The sequence below is a fragment of the Gambusia affinis genome, linkage group LG14 (genome assembly GCF_019740435.1).
Source record: "Gambusia affinis linkage group LG14, SWU_Gaff_1.0, whole genome shotgun sequence".
Classification (NCBI taxonomy): domain Eukaryota; kingdom Metazoa; phylum Chordata; class Actinopteri; order Cyprinodontiformes; family Poeciliidae; genus Gambusia; species Gambusia affinis.
The window spans coordinates 4,526,932-4,544,866 of record NC_057881.1 but is presented as its reverse complement, the minus strand read 5'-3'; the positions used below and the strand labels follow the sequence as shown (position 1 = coordinate 4,544,866).

Genomic DNA, 17,935 nt, shown 5'->3' with positions numbered 1-17,935 from the left:
AAGCAATTGAAACTTTAGAAAACGTCACGAAAAGAAACATTGTTATGATGATGCACAGAGATCGCCTATAATCTTATGTTTTTAGACCTTTTTCGTCTATCCAATGTCCTGATTTCATTTTTTTTATCATTCTAGTGAGACTTCCATCTCAGACAGACATGGATCTCAGTCCAGCTGGCAGCGAGATTTCAACTTTGAGCTCTGACCTCAAGTCTAATAACAAATCTGAGGACGAATCCGGGGACGACACTCCTTCAATGTGATTCCAGCAAGATGTTGGCATCTTTTAAATCTCATCCCATGATACCTTGGATGCCTTCACATCAAAACAAATCAGTTTGATCTGACAGAATCAGTCTGTGTATAGAAAGATTTAATTTGTGTTTCTTTTTAAAGCTTTCTAGCAACATATCATAAAGAAGAGTCTAAAACATTTCTACAATCTCATACATTTTCTGTTGTTTTCACAGCTAAGAGCTATAATAAGTTTGTAAATAGCATAGCTACAGATGTCGATATGTTACTAGTGCAGAGATCTTTTTAGAAACTTTGCTTACTATGGAAAACTCATTTATTTCAAAACATGGGAAAATACATTTTCTTCTTTTACTCAGACTTAATAAAAAGTGTATCGGTACATTAATCGGTTAATTTTCTAGGGTTCTATTTTTTTATTGTTTTTTTTTATATTATTATTTTGAGCTTGTAGAAACCAAAACAATGTCTTTCTTTTGGCGTTGGTACGTATTTTTTTTAGCTCAAGAAAAGAGCCTATTATTGTCTGGCTGAAAATATTAGGGTTTTCTTTGGGGAATGAAAACATTTAAAATTGTATTCTGCAACAAAAATTGTTTTGTTTGTCATTACCACACCTTTGCTCTCCTGCTGGGATAACATCACAATTGTTTCTTATGAAAAAACATGATTTGTTTTTTATCAACACTGCTGCTGTACCCTCACAATAAAGTTTGTTATATACTTGCATCCTAATGATGTACTGCTGCACTTATGTATGTATTATATGGCTATGTAAATATGTATTGATGTTTGTTTAGGGTTCTGTTTAGTGAATACATATTTTTGTCATAAAGAAATTTTGTTATCTTGTGAAAACGTATTGATAGAACTTGGTGATGGTCTTCATTTTACTGGGAATATATTATGTTATGCTTCCTTTTTTTAAAAAAATATTTCATTTTTAATTGATTTTATTCCTTATGTAAATGGTTATGTTAGCCTGGGAATGTGACAAAAAGCTGTTCTAAACATTTTATTGTTTATATCAATAAAATGAGTTCTTGGTCACACTTACACCCCACTCCCTCTCTCTATGTAGCCTCTGTTATTTTCTCCTGTTATCCCTCCCCTCACATATAAAAGGCTCAACCTCTCTTTTGTTCCATTTTTTTTAAAACTGATATCAGAATACACCACAGGGAAAAGTTTGATTTTTACTTCAGTGGGATATTTATTTTCTTTGCAACTCTAAAGAATTATTTTACTGTTGCAGTTTTTCTTCTTTTTTGTCATAAACTTGGCTTTTGTACGGATCACCAGAACCATGGACAACGCACTGGAGAGACTTGATGCTGCTCGTCTCTTACAGATTTGGCAACATTTCGACAAAGATGGTACAAAGACCTCCATGACTCCTAATATATCCTTTCTAAATTAAAACAGTTTTTAAATAGAATTTGCTTTTATTTTTATTTGCGGCAAATATAATAATTGATTAAACTTTGTATTATGTATTTGCTGATTCACATTTTTGAAAATCAGATCTCTTTAATTAACTCAAGGACAAAAACTGAATTACTTTATTTCCAAACAGTGGATTACTTGCATGAAATTCTATCATTAATGAAGATTATTTACATGTTCTGTATAGGAGGATCACTTTAATTATTCTGAAATCTTGTACAAAATTCTTCTATATGTCTATTAGACTATTTTCTTAATGATAAAGTTTTATCCAAGTTATCACTTTTCATTGTGATAACTTGATTTTACAGTTATGTTTTATAAAGACTGAAAGACAGGAAATCACATATGTCAATGAAAATCTATTGAACAATTTGTTGGCTTTATTCAGTTTTTAAATGGAAGATTTTTAGTAAAATATGATAAATCTCTTAATACTCTCATAGACAAAGGCTACATTGAAGGAAAGAAGATGGATGACTTTTTCAAGCACATGTTGCACAAACTTGGAATGAAGGTAAATATAATACAGTTGTGTTCAGGTTAAATATAATCACTGATTTTATTGCAAAAGAGTCTAAATATGGATGTGCTTCAATTTGGTTTTGTTTTTCATTTGTTTTGAAAAGCAAATGGGTATGAAAACACAATGTGAAATGTTGTTTTCAGGTGGAGGAGATAACGGAGGACAAAGTGAGAAGAATGAGGGAAAGATTTGTGTCTCCATATGACTCCACTCCAGACAAAAATGTGCAGATTGAAGAGGTAAGACCAAAACAGCTGAACCACTGATGGAAAAATTTGCTAAGTTGTTTTTTTTTGTTTGTTTGTTTTTGTACAACAGAAGGAAAAAATCCTGATATGCTTGACTTTAGGTTTGTGTGACTGCACAGAACTTAAATCAGTCTGGCAGACTTAACAATTCAAAAAAAGCTCACTTTTTTTCTCTAATGATTGTCTTCTGAGTAGAAATTGTTGCAAAACATAGAAGTTAATAAAGATGGATCACCTTGTAAATAACTGAGTCCTTACTGAAAGTAAAACATCTTCCACAAAAACTCTTAACGGCTGTTTCTAGCTGGCCGCCATGATGCTTCCAGTGGAGGAAAATTTCCTGCTGTTGTTTCGCAGAGAAACTCCATTGGATAATAGTGTGGAGTTTATGAGGGTAAGTGGAAAAAAATCAACAGAGATGGTAAATGCATTCATTGTGAAACAAAATACTGCTGAATCATCAAAACATTATTTTCAAGCATTTATGATTTATCGGCCTTCTTTCATTACAGATTTGGAGAAATTATGACACAGATAGCAGTGGTTACATTTCAGCCAATGAGCTCAAGGTAATGTGTCTCCAGATAAATATGCATACATCTTTCTTTTTAAGTGTATTTGAATCTGAAAAAAATATATTCTGAAGAAATAGAGGACTAAGTGGCTGCAGATTTTTACATCAAATTAATTGTGTTGCTTATAAACTCTTGCCTCTCCACAGGGCTTCCTACAGGACCTGTTCCTCCAGCACAGGAAGTCCATCACGCCCCAGAAGCTGGAGGAGTATACCGAAACCATGGTAAAAAGGCATCATGTTGAGACCAAGTTTCTAAAATATCATTCTCACTGCCTGTTGCCTTTATTTTGTCTTTTATGTACCTGCAGATGAAGATGTTTGACACGAACAAGGATGGCAGACTGGATCTGAATGACATGGCCAGGTACCACGGTTCTGAAAAAACAGTAAAAACCTCTCTAGCAAATGGCAAGCAGCTCATTTTACTGTTGACCCCTGCTTGGTGTTGCTCATTGAGCTGTTTGATTGATGTTTTAATAAACGTGGGCCTCAATAGTGAACCTCAAGCAGTCACAACGACCAAGCAATTCTACAAGTTTTCCTGGGTGCAACCCACATACACAACAGCAGTACGCTGTTCAACCCACAAATGGATTTTCCTTACAAATGTGGCACCATTAAAGCAAAAATAAATAGGCTTTCCATCTCTATTAGATTTGTTGCCATCAATTATTGTCACAACTAAGAAATAATCAATCAAGCACACATTTGTTTAGTTTTTGTTCTGTGGGTGTATGAATGGTCTCTGAAATCTTGTCCTGGATAATTTCAAGAGCTTATGGAGCCCCATGTTTCTGCAAACTTTGCTAATTTAGGGCCAATTCTGCTAATTGTATAAAGACCTAAAACTTGCTAACTGTATTTCACTTAAATTATCCATTGTTATCTTGACTTTGTCACTTGTTTATAAAGTCTGTGATTTCTATATTTCCTGTATGCAATGTACTTTGTAGATTTAAACAAAATATTTTTTTTTTAAAAGAGATTGTGAACTAAATTTTTGATTAGTATCTTTAATTAAAAGAAACAACTAATAACAAAATACATCATAAATGTCAAAATGTATTGGAATTGTTTGTTTTGTATTTTCACAGTTTTTCTGTTTTTTCTTAGAATTTTGGCACTGAATGAAAACTTTTTACTGAAGTTTAAGACAGAAGTGAGTTCAAATTTAAACCCAATTTTTCTAGGCACATTTATATGTTTTGAAATAAATTTTATATAGCATCCTTCCAGACCTCATGAACTTTAAATCTAATCTGACTGTTTCAGGCTTGCAGTCTAGAGGACAGAAAGAGGGACTTTGAGAAGATTTTTGCTCATTATGATGTTGTAAGTTCAGATTTCTTTGGTTTCATTCTTTCTCTTCTCTGCTCTTTTACCACCACATTTATAACAACTAATTGAACCTGATTTTCTTTTCAAATAATGTAAAGCCAGAGATAATTTTTTGTGAAAATGAAAGTTTTGTTATAGAATATTTCAGTTATGAGATGCAGCTGTACTGCACCACAAAATACTTATTTTGCTCTTTTGATATTGTTCTTATGTTAAGATCTTATATTTTTATAATAAAATGTATTAACCAAAATAAAAGTTAAAGATATGTTGATGCAACTTTTATACCTGTATGGAGCATAAGTATGTTTTGTGTGTAGAGTAAAACAGGTGCACTGGAGGGGCCTGAAGTTGATGGATTTGTCAAGGACATGATGGAGCTGGTGAAGGTAGAAAAAAAATCACAAATTTACAGATTATTTTTTTATTCTATGAATACAGATGAAACTGCCAGCAGTCATATTTATATTGGGTTGCATGATGACTCAGTTGTTTGCATCATTGACTTAATTCAACATGATCTTGGGTTCAAATTCAGGCCTATCTGTATGATGTTTGCATGCGCTCTCTTTGCATGAGTGGATTCTCTCAGGGTACTCCGGCTTCCTCTCCAGTAGCCCAAAAATATGTGTTAGGTTAATTTTCCTTAGGCCTGTGCTTGTAAGATTGTGTGTGTCTGTGTCAAATTCTAACTTGAGCTACAACATTTTCTAGTTGAATATATGTTATTCCAACGGTATGCAATAAGTTTTTAAAACATTATCTGGATGGAAGGACAGAAACACTGTGACCTCTGATTTTTCTTCTAAGACCAGCTCTCTCAAACCTTTCTGCAGCCCAGTATCAGTGGGATGGAACTGGACAAGTTCAGGAAAACCCTGATGGGTCACTGTGACATCAACAGAGACGGAAAAATCCAGAAGAACGAGCTTGCTCTCTGCCTTGGCCTCAAACTCAGTTAACCCTTCGTTAACCCTCAGTTAACACTTCATCATAGAGTGTTTTATCTTGAATTCCTCTGTGCTTATCTTTCTATCCACCTTAAGGCTCTTCATTTCTATCCGTTTATTCATTTGATAATTTTTTGCTACTTTATAGCATTTTTATTGTATTAAACTACTCGGCTGTATTAAAACTATTTATTTCTGTTAAAAACAAACTACATAAAAACTAAACCTTACAGGCAGACTATAGATGGTTTTAAATAACTTATCTGGATTATGTGAAGCTTTGTGATGTGATGATGTACAATGTGAACTAGTGTATGTATGATCATATTGTGAAACTAGTCAAAGCAGTGATGATTGAATATATTAAATAAAACTGTCACCTGTGTATGATTTTCTGAGTAGGTTCAATGATTACTTGCAAGAACACAAGTTACAGGTAAAATAGAAATCAAAGGCTGACAATAGGTGCAGTTTTATCATTACTTCTTATATTTTAATATATGATGAAATGTATATTTTAAAAATAAATAAATCCCTAAATAAATAAATATGAGAGGGGTTACTATACACATTGTCTGCTTTTGTCCTATATTGCTCCAGGTAGAATTATTGATTTAAGTTCCACCGATGTTCAAGTAGTAGCTCCACTTAAATTTATGCCACAAATTATCAATACACACAATTTAGGCTTAAAGTATTTTTTATACTTACCTCCATTTCTTTTTTCTGACGGGAAGTAAAATAACATTTTGAGTGATCAAGCCAGAGTCTCAGTTTTATTTTGTTAGAGAAACTCTGGAGGGAGCAAAATAGGCTCATTGTAAAGAGTCCTTCCAAACTTTTACATCTTCTCACCAAAGAAAAGGATACAGTTGAAGCAAAATATTTTCACATCCAATACTTTTATATTAATTGTAAGTAGTGCAAAGTGAGAGGTGGAAATAGTTAGGTCAAGGTTGTGCTACTATCCAGCTTATACTATTCATTGAGCATAAGTTAGGTTTCATAGAACTGAAAGTAAAAAATTATGGTAGATTATTCACATACAATAAAATAAAATCTACTCATATAGTAAAGTTTGAGTTAAATTTACTCCAATTCACATCTAATTCTCATCCAACACTGTCAAATTCAGTTAATCGTAGTAATATTAGTTGGTATGGATGTTGCATTGCCTTTATCAAGAAATATGAAGTCGCTGCTTCCACTAAATGTTTTCCTCTGGTTCTTCAGAATAGGAATTGTGCATGTTCTTATGTTTCCACAACAGGCATCCTCTTGTGGAAACAACTTCATAAACACAATATAGTGGAATAAAATTTAAATACGTATTCGTCATTGCATGTAGAAAAAGGAAATGGAAGAAAAATATGTGTGGTATTTATTCATTCATTCTTTGCCATTTAAATTAATCTCCAGTGTATGGGGTAAACCCTGAACAGGTTGTCAGTCTATCAGAGGAGGAAAATCTCTTTGTTGAATGATATAAATTTATAAAAAGACAGGAAGGAGATATTGAAGCCCAATGCAAGAACTTCCCCTTTAAGAGACTGTAGCAGCTAATTGGGTGGCTCACAGCTGTGAGGAATGAAGCTAAGTGACATCCTGAAAAAAAGTCAGCCACTTTCCCAAAAAAAGATTCCAAGCTGCTTCCAATTATTAATCAGTGAGACATGTGGCTGTCTGAAACCCTTTTAAAAGACCATTGGGCTCATGTATGTATGAAACCAGAATTGGGGTTTCTTTTCTTAGCAGTCTGTACAGCAAACATTTTACAGACTGTCTTGCTTCAGGTTTTCTGAACGAAGAAAAGATGTTTGGATTATATTTAAGGTTTGACTACACTTCAAAGTTCTGCTGAGTTAAGTTACAATGTTAAATGAAATAACTAATTCTGATTATCTGGTCTCTTTCAGCATTATATTGCTCTCTCTGATAACCTTTGGACAGCTTGCAATAGGTATGGGTTCATTGAACTCACAAAGTTTTATCTGATAACTACCTCTGACAAATGGCTTTATTTTTTTTCCCCTAGGAAATGTCTTAAGATATGCAAGTAGAAATCTTGGCCCTTCAACTCAAGCTGAGACTCTCCGCCGCTCTTACCGACCTGTTCCCTACAGTTATGAAGGCTCTCTACTGCGAAGAGGTTCTGTGTCTAGTTCAACTTTCATTGGAGATCTATCAGCTGAGGCTTCCAAACCATGGGGCTCAGTTCCTAGCCAAGGTCAAAGCGGTTATGGCAGGCAAGTAAGTAGTTACAGTCAACCAGGAAGTGTATCTAGCTACAGGTCTGCCTCAGCTCTGACTCGGCAGCAACAGCCACAAGGTGGCCTGCTCCATAGGGCTCCAGGAATGAGGGAACCTTCATCTCAAGGGGAGAGGCACTATGGCTCAAGTGTTGTCTCCAGTGGTGCAATTGAGATTCATGCACCACCTCAGCTGCAGCCCAGTTCACCTGGCACAGGCATGCAATTGATTCCAGAATCTGTATCCCAACCACCCAATCAACATGCTGCATTCTCTGCACCTGCTGTACTCCAGAATAAGGTGGGTATGTGGGACACTGTCAAGCTTCTGAGTGCAAAGGGTCCACAACCTGCTTCCTGGCCACCCAATCAACATCCTGCACTGTCTGCACCTGCTGTACTCCAGACCAAAACAGCCATGTGGCACACTGTCAGTCTTCCAAGTGCAAGAACAGAATCCACTGCTAGACGACACCAACACTCTTTGTCAGTGCCTGCTATGCTGAAAGCCAATCCTGGCCAGTTGGGCATCTATACTTCTAGTGTACGGGCCTCAGAGTCAACTGCCCAGCGACACCAAAAGGCTTTAACCTTTACAGCACCTGCTGTACTGCAAACCAAAAATTTGTGGGGTAGTGTGCCTTCTGCTGACTCCAACCAACGAGTTGGTGCTAACATCAGGAGTTCTAGACCAGTGTCACCTGGATACCATCCTAGAGGGCAGCAATCAGGCTGCCATGCCACCCAGCAGCAGGCAAGGTTGCTGGGCTCTCTGTTCTCCAGTGTACCTCAGAACAAGGATCTTTTGCAAGATACCAATGCAAATCCACAAATGAAGCCTGGGTCAAGAAGCTCTAGACCAGTTAATGTGGCATCTCCCTATCAATGTGGAAATTGACTTCAACTGTCAAACAAAAACTGGCTCTGAGATCTTAATTGTAACTCACTTTATCATTTTGCTGTTGCAGACTTGAGTAATGTCTATAAATGCTCTTTCTGTTCTCTGGTTTCCAGTCCTCTGCTTATTTGTAGATTCATACTGAAATAAACAGTTTGAAACTGTATTGTATGTGTCTGTGACAACATTGGTTGCAAGAGCTGCCACAGAAGTCTAAGCCTCAATATTTTAGAGGCTCTATGTGACTTGTTTTACCAACTAGGTGTAACTGGTGGTGATGTGGAAGAAACTTTCTGTAGCTAGTCCTTTAAGGTTGAGAGCTGCACTAGAACTAAATGCAAGCTAAGGCAAATGTTGGATGTCTCATCAAATGCACAACTGCATGACTGGGCCAGAGGGCAATGGGGGAGGGGCAACATGAAGGTCTTGGAACTATATGCTGCAACCAGTTATTGGCTCTAAATGTGGTCAAGTGCTACCTTTAGTGTTCACCATCTTGGCACTGGTAACTTTTTACTCAAACACACCTAATATGGCTTACCTTTTTAGCATGTTCTCTGCATCACTCTGGTTTCGATTAGCTTTAATGTGAGTTGAAAGGATGAATCCATGGTACTGACAAGTAGCATTTGGGTATGTCAGTTTCTACTTAATGCTGCAGTGTTGGGTGTTTTCACCATGTAGGGAAGCCCTTAAAATATAGTAACATTGTACATGAAAAGCAGTGTAAAATGAACGAGTCTGATCGCTGGTTCCTTGTCTTCACCCTCCTCATTATCCCCCTCCCTGCCACTCTGATAGCAGTTATTAGTTCATTGTTCCACTATTCAGGCCAGATAATGACAGAACCCTGCTTTCTGGGCACAGACTATCATCCCATGTGTTTTGTGCTCTCTGTCATTAAGCAGCAGGCCTACATGGTAAGTGATGGTACTCTGTAACACTGCCAGCCTCCCCAGCTGATCCCTGTTCAGTTCAAAGTGGGTTAAACACATCCTTTTACACAACATTTTAAAGTTCTTAAACTTCCAACTTCAGGTCTGCTTAAGTTCAGATGAATATTACATCTTGTCAAATTTTGATCCTACCGTTCCACCAATATTCTAAAACTTATTTGAGCTACTGTACTAAGAAACACTTCAAGGCTTTTAACTCTTGATTTTAAGAAACAATTCTCACATAATTTAATCTGAAACTAAATCTACAATATAAAGCAAAACATCTATACATAAGGCCAATTTTCTTTTGTTTGGGATTCACTAAATTAGTCATGGGTTATAGGTTCATAATTTATATCTGTAAACAGTTTTCAGTTTTGTTTATTTCTACTAATTAGGTGCATTTTAGTTCACCTGTTTTATTTTTGCCTCATAGTTATTCATATTACATTTTGCTGCACTGCAGTAAGAGCATATTTCTATAAGCTAAAACAAAAAACCTATTATTTTTTCTAGTTTATAATACAAATACACTTGAAATGAAGGGAAAAACTGCTTCTACGTGGCTTTTCAGCAAGACATAAGCTTGTTTTAAAGCAAAAATGTCTTGATAAGGTACTGGTAGATTATTTAACTTATAAAAGACATTTCCCCATGTTATAAGTCAAATAATCTGCCAGTGGAAATAGTACTTTTTATCAATATAAAGTGTGTACACAGTGAGTGGAAAAAGAAAAAGAATGCCTGAATGTGCCTAAAGACAGTCATTTGACTGAAGCACAAGTTGCCATATGTGAAAAGTGTGTGCAGAGAATACTGTGCTTCCATGTAGCTGGAGCTGTATGTTTAGAAGTAATAAGGCCATATATGGAAAGATGTGTGAGCTGTTTATGGAACTCTTCAGAGATCCTGGAAGAAGGTCATTTCTATTTCTATTTTTAGATTCATCCTGAATCATGTGCACTGAATGGTATCATGGGATTGTCTGGGGAAAAAAATCCTCCTTCTTCAGGTTAAGTCTGTATCTGTGAGTCCTTGTGTCAAACAGAAATTAAGCTGTTTAGGATTATTATCTCATCCTAAACAGCTTAGAATGAGATAATCCAAAACTAGCCATTTGTTAGTTTTGAGTCCTTCACTTACAGGTTTGCCTTACTCTCTCCAACCCAGATTTTTAGAGGTTACTGTCTTATTTCTCTTGTCTGTTGAGGCATTGAGTCAATTGCACAAAGTTTTTGTCTCAAGTAAATGCAAATTGGGTTACATACTTGGTTACTGGATGTACTATGACTTAAATGAAGAAGAAAAGCTGCTAAAGAACGCCTTCAAACTGAACTCAATTAGATAAATAATGTAAAATCAGTGCAAAATATAGAATAAATGTTGTATCTACTGCTTAAATGTATTCTGCGTGTCAATTAGATTCTAAATTCCACAAAGTCCTCAGCTAAAACTGCTAAATTTAGTATAAATTCCTGTCTATTCCTTCCTGTGTATTTAATCAACACCTAACTTTTTTCTTTACAATGAGGTAGTTCAGTAAAATATTCTCTAGATGGCGACGTAATCAAAAATATGAATGTGAACGCTTCTCAATGAAAATCCTGTTAAAACTATGAATCCAGAAATATACAAGAACATTTGTGATGTTTCTTTTGTTGTGAAACTTTGCATAAACTATTTTTAAAATAACATTTCTTACTGATATGCTCCCCTTTCTGATATGTTTTTTTATAATGAACACATTTCTTAGAGCAGCACTCTATGAGGCATCAGTCTCTAATGCTTCTCCTTATTTACTTTCAATAGTATATATATATATATATATATATATATATATATATATATATATATATATATATATATATATATATATATATATATATATATATATATATATATATATATATATATATATATATACTTTTTTGTGTGTGTTGTAAGTAAATGCTTGTTTATCTGGTGTGACTAAAATTGATCTAGATTTTTTTCCTCCTTCATCTACGTCTGAGATGTGTTTGTTTGAATATTATCTTTGCGTGTTAATAACCACAGCCTATTGGATTCAGTAATTAAATCAGTATTGTCCCACAGACAACACCCTCCATAATGAAAAAAGCCTCCCTGATTTGAAGGCGGGGCCATCTTCCAGCGCGTCCACGACCCAGAGGAGCGCGCTCCCGTGCCAGGTCCCCTGTCTTGGTGCCTGAGGCGCAGCTCTGTGGAAAGTTGCTCCTCTCTCCGGCGGTGTCGCGCTCCTCTCTGCTGTCACTTCACTTCCCACCTCCGTCATGCCTCTCCTCCTCCTGCTGCAGACATGGGAGTTACCGGCTACGACTGGAAACTAACCAACTCTGCTGCGCCTTCTGTCCGAGTTCAGGGCTCCATCACCAGCCGGGGACACCCCGCAGCGCGAAGCTGAGCCTTTCCTTATCAGTTCCACCCTTTTCTGTGATTTGTTCGTTTGGTTCCACGTCATTAATGGACTCCGGGAGCTGCGTGTGAGATTGTTTGCAATTTCCGTTCACGCAGCTGAAGATGGAGACGGTGATGGAGAGGGAGTGCAGCGCGCTGGGGGGGCTTTTCCAGACTGTCATTGGAGACATGAAGGTAACAAATGAAAATTGTTGCTTCTTTAGACTTGTGATCACAATCTTCCTGTAATAAATTTCAAAGTGATTCTTCAGGCTGCGTTGCACCAAAGCAGGGAATGGTGGAGTACGGTAATTGTGTTTGTCTCTCTGATTTGCAAGCGACATCATTAATTTGCTAATTATCCTGGGGGGTGGGGGGGAGAGCTGGGTGGGGGGCAGGATGTGAAGGGCTGCAGCTCATTGCCTCAGTAGCATGTAAACCCAGGTTTACCAAGGTAACCAAACACAGGAGAGCTTTGCATGGATGAATCACTGTTGCTTTGGTGCTGCAGATGAAAACACAATTGGGTGCAAGATGCTCAGCCTCCTTTCAGCTTAAAAAAACTCAACAGAAAACCTAGATGTTCTACTTGGAGTTTAATCTTGACATGTCTCTGGCATTCCATGAGAATGGATTACATTGTTGCTAAAAATAGATAACATTTCCCTCAAATTCCTTTTTTTTTTCTTATTTCCAGAATAGAATCCACCTAAGTGAATGGAAATTAATCAGGAAGACTGCTAATGAAAAAATAATGAGTAGCTATTTTAAAACTGTGCTATTTGTCAGTGCAAATTGTCAACTTTTTCAGCAAATGGCTTCTAAAATGGGAGATTATCCTGGGGGAAATACGATATTGATTCAGAAATGCACATTTTTTTCTTGCTCTTTCCTTCCTGATGAACTCCTACCAATTCTGATCTACTGTATTAACTAATCAATCAACAATTCTCAATGTCTTTTCATATGATAGTCCTTCTTAAGGTTCAGATGGGTGTTGGGGTTATACATCTATTGAAATCAGAATTGAAGATGAAACTACAAATTGAAAAACATGAATGGTGCAGCTCTGAGACTTACTCATGTTGTCTTTCATCTTTTAAAGATATTTTTGAAGTCAATTAAGTATTTTTCTGCTCATCAAAGCAAAAGTGCCTTCAATGTTCACTTCAGCATCTTCTGATACAAGAAAACTTGACCATAGCCATGATGAGACAGAATCCAGTGAAGAGCTGACTGATCAGAAACAGAAAAGCAACAAGCAGCTAGTCAAAGTGATGGAAATAGATTCTCATAATCTTGAGCACAAGATTTATTTGGTTTTGTTATAAAATCTTTTGATTCAATATAACATTTATTATTTTGATGTCAGTCATGGATCTAAATGCAGAATAAACATTGTTCGATGCTTTTGTATTTTCAAGTTTATTTTGCCAGATATAGTATCTGGCAAAATAAATTGGCTCTATATTGGCCTTATAGAGCCAAGATGGTACATATTTTAACATGAGTCGTTTTGCCTTCTGAGCAACTGTAGCTTTTTGTGATTGGAAATATTTCCAAACACCCAAATTTGTCTTTTCTGTCTGGAAGAAAAGAGAAGACTGTAGTCTTTCAGCAGTGTTGTGCAGCAACACTTGAGAGGGCCAGTAGTGCCCTATTTCATGCCCGATCACAGTCAGAGAAAACTTGAATCACTTCAACACTTTTCCCGACTTCTCATTTAGAGTACTTTAGACCACAAGAATGCTGTGGGTTTCTGTCTAATGTAGCAATTAGACATAAACCCCAGTATACCCAGTAAACCTAGTATACGCATTTATCAATTTTGGTTGATAAATGGGAATGTCGCATGACAGATACATCTGTTCCTGTGGGTTCTATAGTTACAGACAGGTGGCTTCCAACAAGTGTAGCTGTGGGTTCTCCGAAGAAGGTCTGGAGTTCTTTGCCACACCCTTTTCCCTTCTCATGTTTCTATGTTTTTACATTTGTTTGTTGTCATTCACTCCATTTCCTCCTCTTTCTCTACTCACTCTTTCTTCAGATTCTCCCACGCTACTCCTCCCTCTTTCACCCGGTTTGTTGTTCTCCTTTATCCTCGTGCTGCCTCTCTGTTCCTTCAGTCTCAAGAGAAACAGCTAGTCCTTTAAGATCCAATAAGACTTTGATCTTTATCTTGGCTCTGGATATCAAGGCTGTAATCAATAAAACATCACAGTAACTTTGAATGCAACTTTAAAGAGTTAAAACACAATCTTTTGAGAACAGCTAGCTATCAAAGACTTATGTATTGGGAGATCCTTGTCATCATATTTAATGATGGATCAAATGAGAAATTAATCTTTTGGAAGACAGGAACGTTTTAGTTTCCCAGTTTGAACTCTTTTTCTGTTTTTTGTTTAGAAATGTATCAGTGAAGTTGCTTTCAAAGATGTACTTTTACAGCTGCTTGGTTACTATTTCTGTTTGAGGTTGTCTTTTTGGACATATTGACTTTTACTGCTGCTTTAAAACTCTGCTAATCCCCCACTGATGTTAGTAGGAGGGAAAACTGTGTCTACACTAAACTTTATAGGGCAAAAAAGTGTTTTTCGGTTTTAGTGAGCTTGTAGTCCTTAACATAGCTGTCCTGGATTCGATTCCCAACCCTGTTCCATTTACAGCATGTTGTCTGCCTCTCTTCTCTGCCTGTTGAGCTACTAATGAATAAATGTCACTAGCAGGGCAAACAAAATCAAAATATACATTCGAAAATGATCATAAATATGCATTTGACTTGCTAATCAGGAAAAAATCAGCTAATTTTGATTATTTAATTATTCAGCTATCACAGTTTAACTGACTGGTTGAGTCTGAGACTAAGCTGAAATGTATGTGTGTTTTGCTTTGTTGAGTCTGTAACTCAACTCTGTGCTGCTATCAGTCAAAAATATAATTTGAACAATTTTGTGCAGCAGCTGCTTGTTTATTCTGGACAGTCACAGAGCGCCACATGGTTCCTACTGAAAGGATGCTCTGTTTTTCTGCTGATCTGCATATGCAATGTGGAAATTTACCTAATTTTATCTTTAAGCTTTGCATCCTAACATAATAAAAGCAACCTCACATCTGTTTGTTGCCAATTGTCTCTCTTCGGTGGTATTGCATAGCACTTACATTATTTAGTTGCATGCCAACTAAGGGATGCCAATAGTAAACAATTAAAGGCATCATGAATCAATTAAGGGACAATTTAGAGGATTTGAGACAACTTAAAGGGATTCCATGCAAGAAACCTAATTTTAACAGCTACCTCCACCCTCCTCGTTTTTAAAAATATTTTTCAATGTCTCTTTGTGCTTTTAGCTCGGATCCGATTTCTATCTTAAAAGTACTTGAGTACTTGGGAAGCTTTGCTGATGTGTTCTACTTTATTGATTACAGATAAACCCAAAGGCTTCCATAACCTTTCTTTCCCATATGAATATTGTGCATCCTGATATTATGATACTTGATTAATATTACTTTCAGTAAAAGGAAACAAGGTGGTAAAGTTAGTGATCTTTTTAACGACTACTGGCAGATTTAAATTTTAATCTGCCAGTAGTATGAATAATTTTGGACTTTGCTGTATGTTACAGTTATTTATTTTAATCTCATTCTGCAGGTGTAGAGGCAGACTTCTGTGGTGTTAATTTGTGTTAATACTGTACAGTTTTTTGGACAAGTGAAGGCCACGTGCTGTTGGGAGTGTGATGTAGTATTGGTTGCACCCACCAGTCATGATGGAAATCATTTCCAGAGGCTGTTGAGGCATCAGTAGGTGATGAGTTGGGAATAAGAAGAAAACACAGAATCAAATACGTCTGACACTGATTGCTGGGTCACATTCAAGCAAATTCCCTCACTTTCAGTCGCCAGATCTTTGAATTCTGACTCTGTAATCATTTGGCAACCAGAGTTGTATCCTTAAGGTGACAAACACACTTTCACCAGTTGATATTTGGAAACTCTAAATCTTGCTATTTGAGTCTTTTGTCTGACTTCACCATATATCTTATCTTTTAAAATTTTATTGAAAGTAACACTGACAAAAATAAATGAATTATTCTTAAGAAGAATTTCTATCTGATTTATCTCAAAGAAATTTCAGTAAAAGTGACTGATTTTGCAGACTTGCTGACAGATTTGTCATCTGATACAAATATGTGGGTGGAACCGTCTGTTTCGGTGTCGCTGTGGAGGAGACCTCAGTCTGCTGCTAATTGTCTCCAGAATGCATTAACGTCCTATTTTCATTCACCCTCCACATGTCAGCCGAATTAAAGGAAAACAAACAGGAAATGCCACAAGCACAAGGTTAATGAGGTAAAATAAGATTGTGTTTTGTCTGTAATCTAAAATGAGGTGCCGACTGTTTACCTTTACCTAACAACCCTTAGCCATGTAGAACATTTAATGTTTTTTAAAGGAGGAAGTTTAAACTAGAAGCCTGAGATCTTTAGAAAAGCTAATTTGATGCAAGTTCTTCTTTGATGGGGGAAGTGACTCTGAAATAATGAAACTGAATATTTTTAGTGGTATTTTTAGGAATTTTTGATACATGATTGAAAATGATAATGGAAGTTTGTATCAAAGCCTGTTCTTAATTAATTAAAAGAATAAAATGTGCAGCAGGAACCAGTTTGCTTTTCCAAGATAACATGTTTGAACCTCGCTCTGCTGTGTTCTGAATCTGCAGATAATTGTTTTAAACAGCAGCAGCTCAGCACCAATGAAATCATCTTTCACATGATTCCCGGAAACAAACGCCTAATATTCCCAAAATTAATCTGTGTTATTAATGAGCACTTCTTCTTTTTTTTTTTTTTTTTTTACAGATGAATTGGTTCATAATAGCCAGATGTACATCTGATCTCTGATCTGTCTTTTTAAACAGAATTCACTGTGTCAGCTGGATTTATAAAAAACAGCAAGCAATAGTTAAATGTATGTAAGACTAATTTTATTTTCTTAAATTGGACTGTTTAAGGCAACAAAATGACTTAAGACTGGGAGACTGCCACAATGTTTTTTTGTTGTCCAAAACTTGCTCATCTTTAGGTTCTAAAGACAATTCTTTCCCCAAACTCAGCACTGCGAAAGTTGTTGGAAATATAATATTCTAGTGCACTGGACTTTGTTTAGTTGACCAATTCTCTAACACGATTGTGGCTCTAGCCCAGGGTTCTGCAACCTTCACAATCAAAGATCTTTTTTGTTCTCAAAAATGGATCTTTAGCTAAATAAAACTGATTTACTGCCACAAATATTACTGTAGGTTTTTTTAAAAATTACCTACTTTTGATAAATATCTACATTGGACAACTTGTAAAAAAGATTTCATTTTATTTTAGGTTTTAAAGTAGAAAAACATAACTATTGCAAAAAGAAGACAAATACATTTTCTTCTGTAGGATGTTGTGTAAAATGAAGTGCATATTTTCCAAACGAGCCACAATAAAAATATATTTGAACAACTATTACTGATGCTTTCAGTGTCTGTTCTGGACTTTTAAAGCAAGTATTCCATAAAAAACAGCTACAATCTGCAAATGTTATCTATATTATTATTACCTGGTTCTTTATCAATTTTTAGCTAAAGTTGTAAACAGCCCCTAAAACCTGGAGTCAAACCAGTACAAACTTTAATCAGGATCTAAAGTCTGGATCATGGTGAACTGTGGCAAATGAAAACATTATGCACCACATTTAAAAAGTCTAGAGTTCCGTTTTGGTTTTGATGTCTCAGTTTTAAAATAAAAAAAAAAAAAGTTAAAATAAAGTGCTTCAACAATTACAAAATGTCAAATGTATTACCAGAACTACATTAGAATCACACCATTTCACTCCTTTTGCTGTTTAATTAGATTTTATCTGCTTTTTCCAACTGAGTTTATATATATATATATTTTTTTACTCTAGTTCTTCAATGCTGCAGGTGCAAATTAGAGCTAATTAATTAGGGCTATGGCGTTTAAAAGCAACATCTTTTTAAAACAGTGTTAACAAAGTGGTGATATGACAGAATAGCGTTAATTATTTAAAAAGTAATGATTAAGGTAAATGAGGAA

General features: G+C 35.8%; 4 protein-coding genes across 10 annotated transcripts in view; all 4 read left to right on the top strand.

Moving 5' to 3' along the window:
* Positions 1-1,315, top strand: part of LOC122844129 (F-actin-uncapping protein LRRC16A) — a 30,288-nt gene extending 28,973 nt beyond the window's left edge. For both annotated transcript variants that reach the window (XM_044139321.1, XM_044139320.1), the window contains one exon: positions 136-1,315. In XM_044139321.1, the coding sequence (XP_043995256.1) occupies positions 136-263 (128 nt within the window). In that variant the 3' untranslated portion in view covers positions 264-1,315. The remainder of the gene's footprint in view (positions 1-135) is intronic.
* Positions 1,316-1,402: 87 nt separating this feature from the next.
* Positions 1,403-5,907, top strand: LOC122844130 (secretagogin-like). The gene is made up of 11 exons (XM_044139322.1): positions 1,403-1,631; positions 2,148-2,218; positions 2,371-2,466; positions 2,780-2,869; positions 2,988-3,044; positions 3,197-3,274; positions 3,361-3,416; positions 4,166-4,211; positions 4,325-4,384; positions 4,711-4,779; positions 5,227-5,907. The coding sequence occupies exons 1-11, from the start codon at positions 1,562-1,564 to the stop codon at positions 5,350-5,352; spliced, it is 819 nt and encodes a 272-aa protein (XP_043995257.1). The 5' UTR covers positions 1,403-1,561; the 3' UTR covers positions 5,353-5,907.
* A 1,028-nt stretch (positions 5,908-6,935) lies between these two features.
* LOC122844128 lies at positions 6,936-8,653 on the top strand. The gene is made up of 3 exons (XM_044139319.1): positions 6,936-7,173; positions 7,257-7,300; positions 7,376-8,653. The coding sequence occupies exons 1-3, from the start codon at positions 7,058-7,060 to the stop codon at positions 8,485-8,487; spliced, it is 1,272 nt and encodes a 423-aa protein (XP_043995254.1). The 5' UTR covers positions 6,936-7,057; the 3' UTR covers positions 8,488-8,653.
* A 2,960-nt stretch (positions 8,654-11,613) lies between these two features.
* Positions 11,614-17,935, top strand: part of LOC122844126 (protein MTSS 1-like) — a 52,123-nt gene continuing 45,801 nt past the window's right edge. For 2 of the 6 annotated variants that reach the window (XM_044139318.1, XM_044139316.1), the window contains exon 1: positions 11,620-12,035. In XM_044139318.1, the coding sequence (XP_043995253.1) occupies positions 11,964-12,035 (72 nt within the window). In that variant the 5' untranslated portion in view covers positions 11,620-11,963. Of the gene's footprint in view, positions 12,036-17,935 lie in introns of all 6 variants that reach the window. The other 4 variants (XM_044139314.1, XM_044139312.1, XM_044139315.1 and 1 more) reach the window with 4 other exon arrangements.

What these genes read in the sequence shown, in the direction of transcription:
- LOC122844128 (XM_044139319.1), top strand. Translation starts at nt 7,058, where the DNA reads ATGTATGAAACCAGAATTGGGGTTTCTTTTCTTAGCAGTCTGTACAGC. An exon ending in ATGTTTGGATTATATTTAAG is followed by an intron (nt 7,174 to 7,256) that starts GTTTGACTACAC and finishes GGTCTCTTTCAG; the next exon opens with CATTATATTGCTCTCTCTGA. An exon ending in CTTTGGACAGCTTGCAATAG is followed by an intron (nt 7,301 to 7,375) that starts GTATGGGTTCAT and finishes TTTTTCCCCTAG; the next exon opens with GAAATGTCTTAAGATATGCA.
- LOC122844130 (XM_044139322.1), top strand. Translation starts at nt 1,562, where the DNA reads ATGGACAACGCACTGGAGAGACTTGATGCTGCTCGTCTCTTACAGATT. An exon ending in TTTTTGCTCATTATGATGTT is followed by an intron (nt 4,385 to 4,710) that starts GTAAGTTCAGAT and finishes TTTTGTGTGTAG; the next exon opens with AGTAAAACAGGTGCACTGGA. An exon ending in ACATGATGGAGCTGGTGAAG is followed by an intron (nt 4,780 to 5,226) that starts GTAGAAAAAAAA and finishes ACCTTTCTGCAG; the next exon opens with CCCAGTATCAGTGGGATGGA.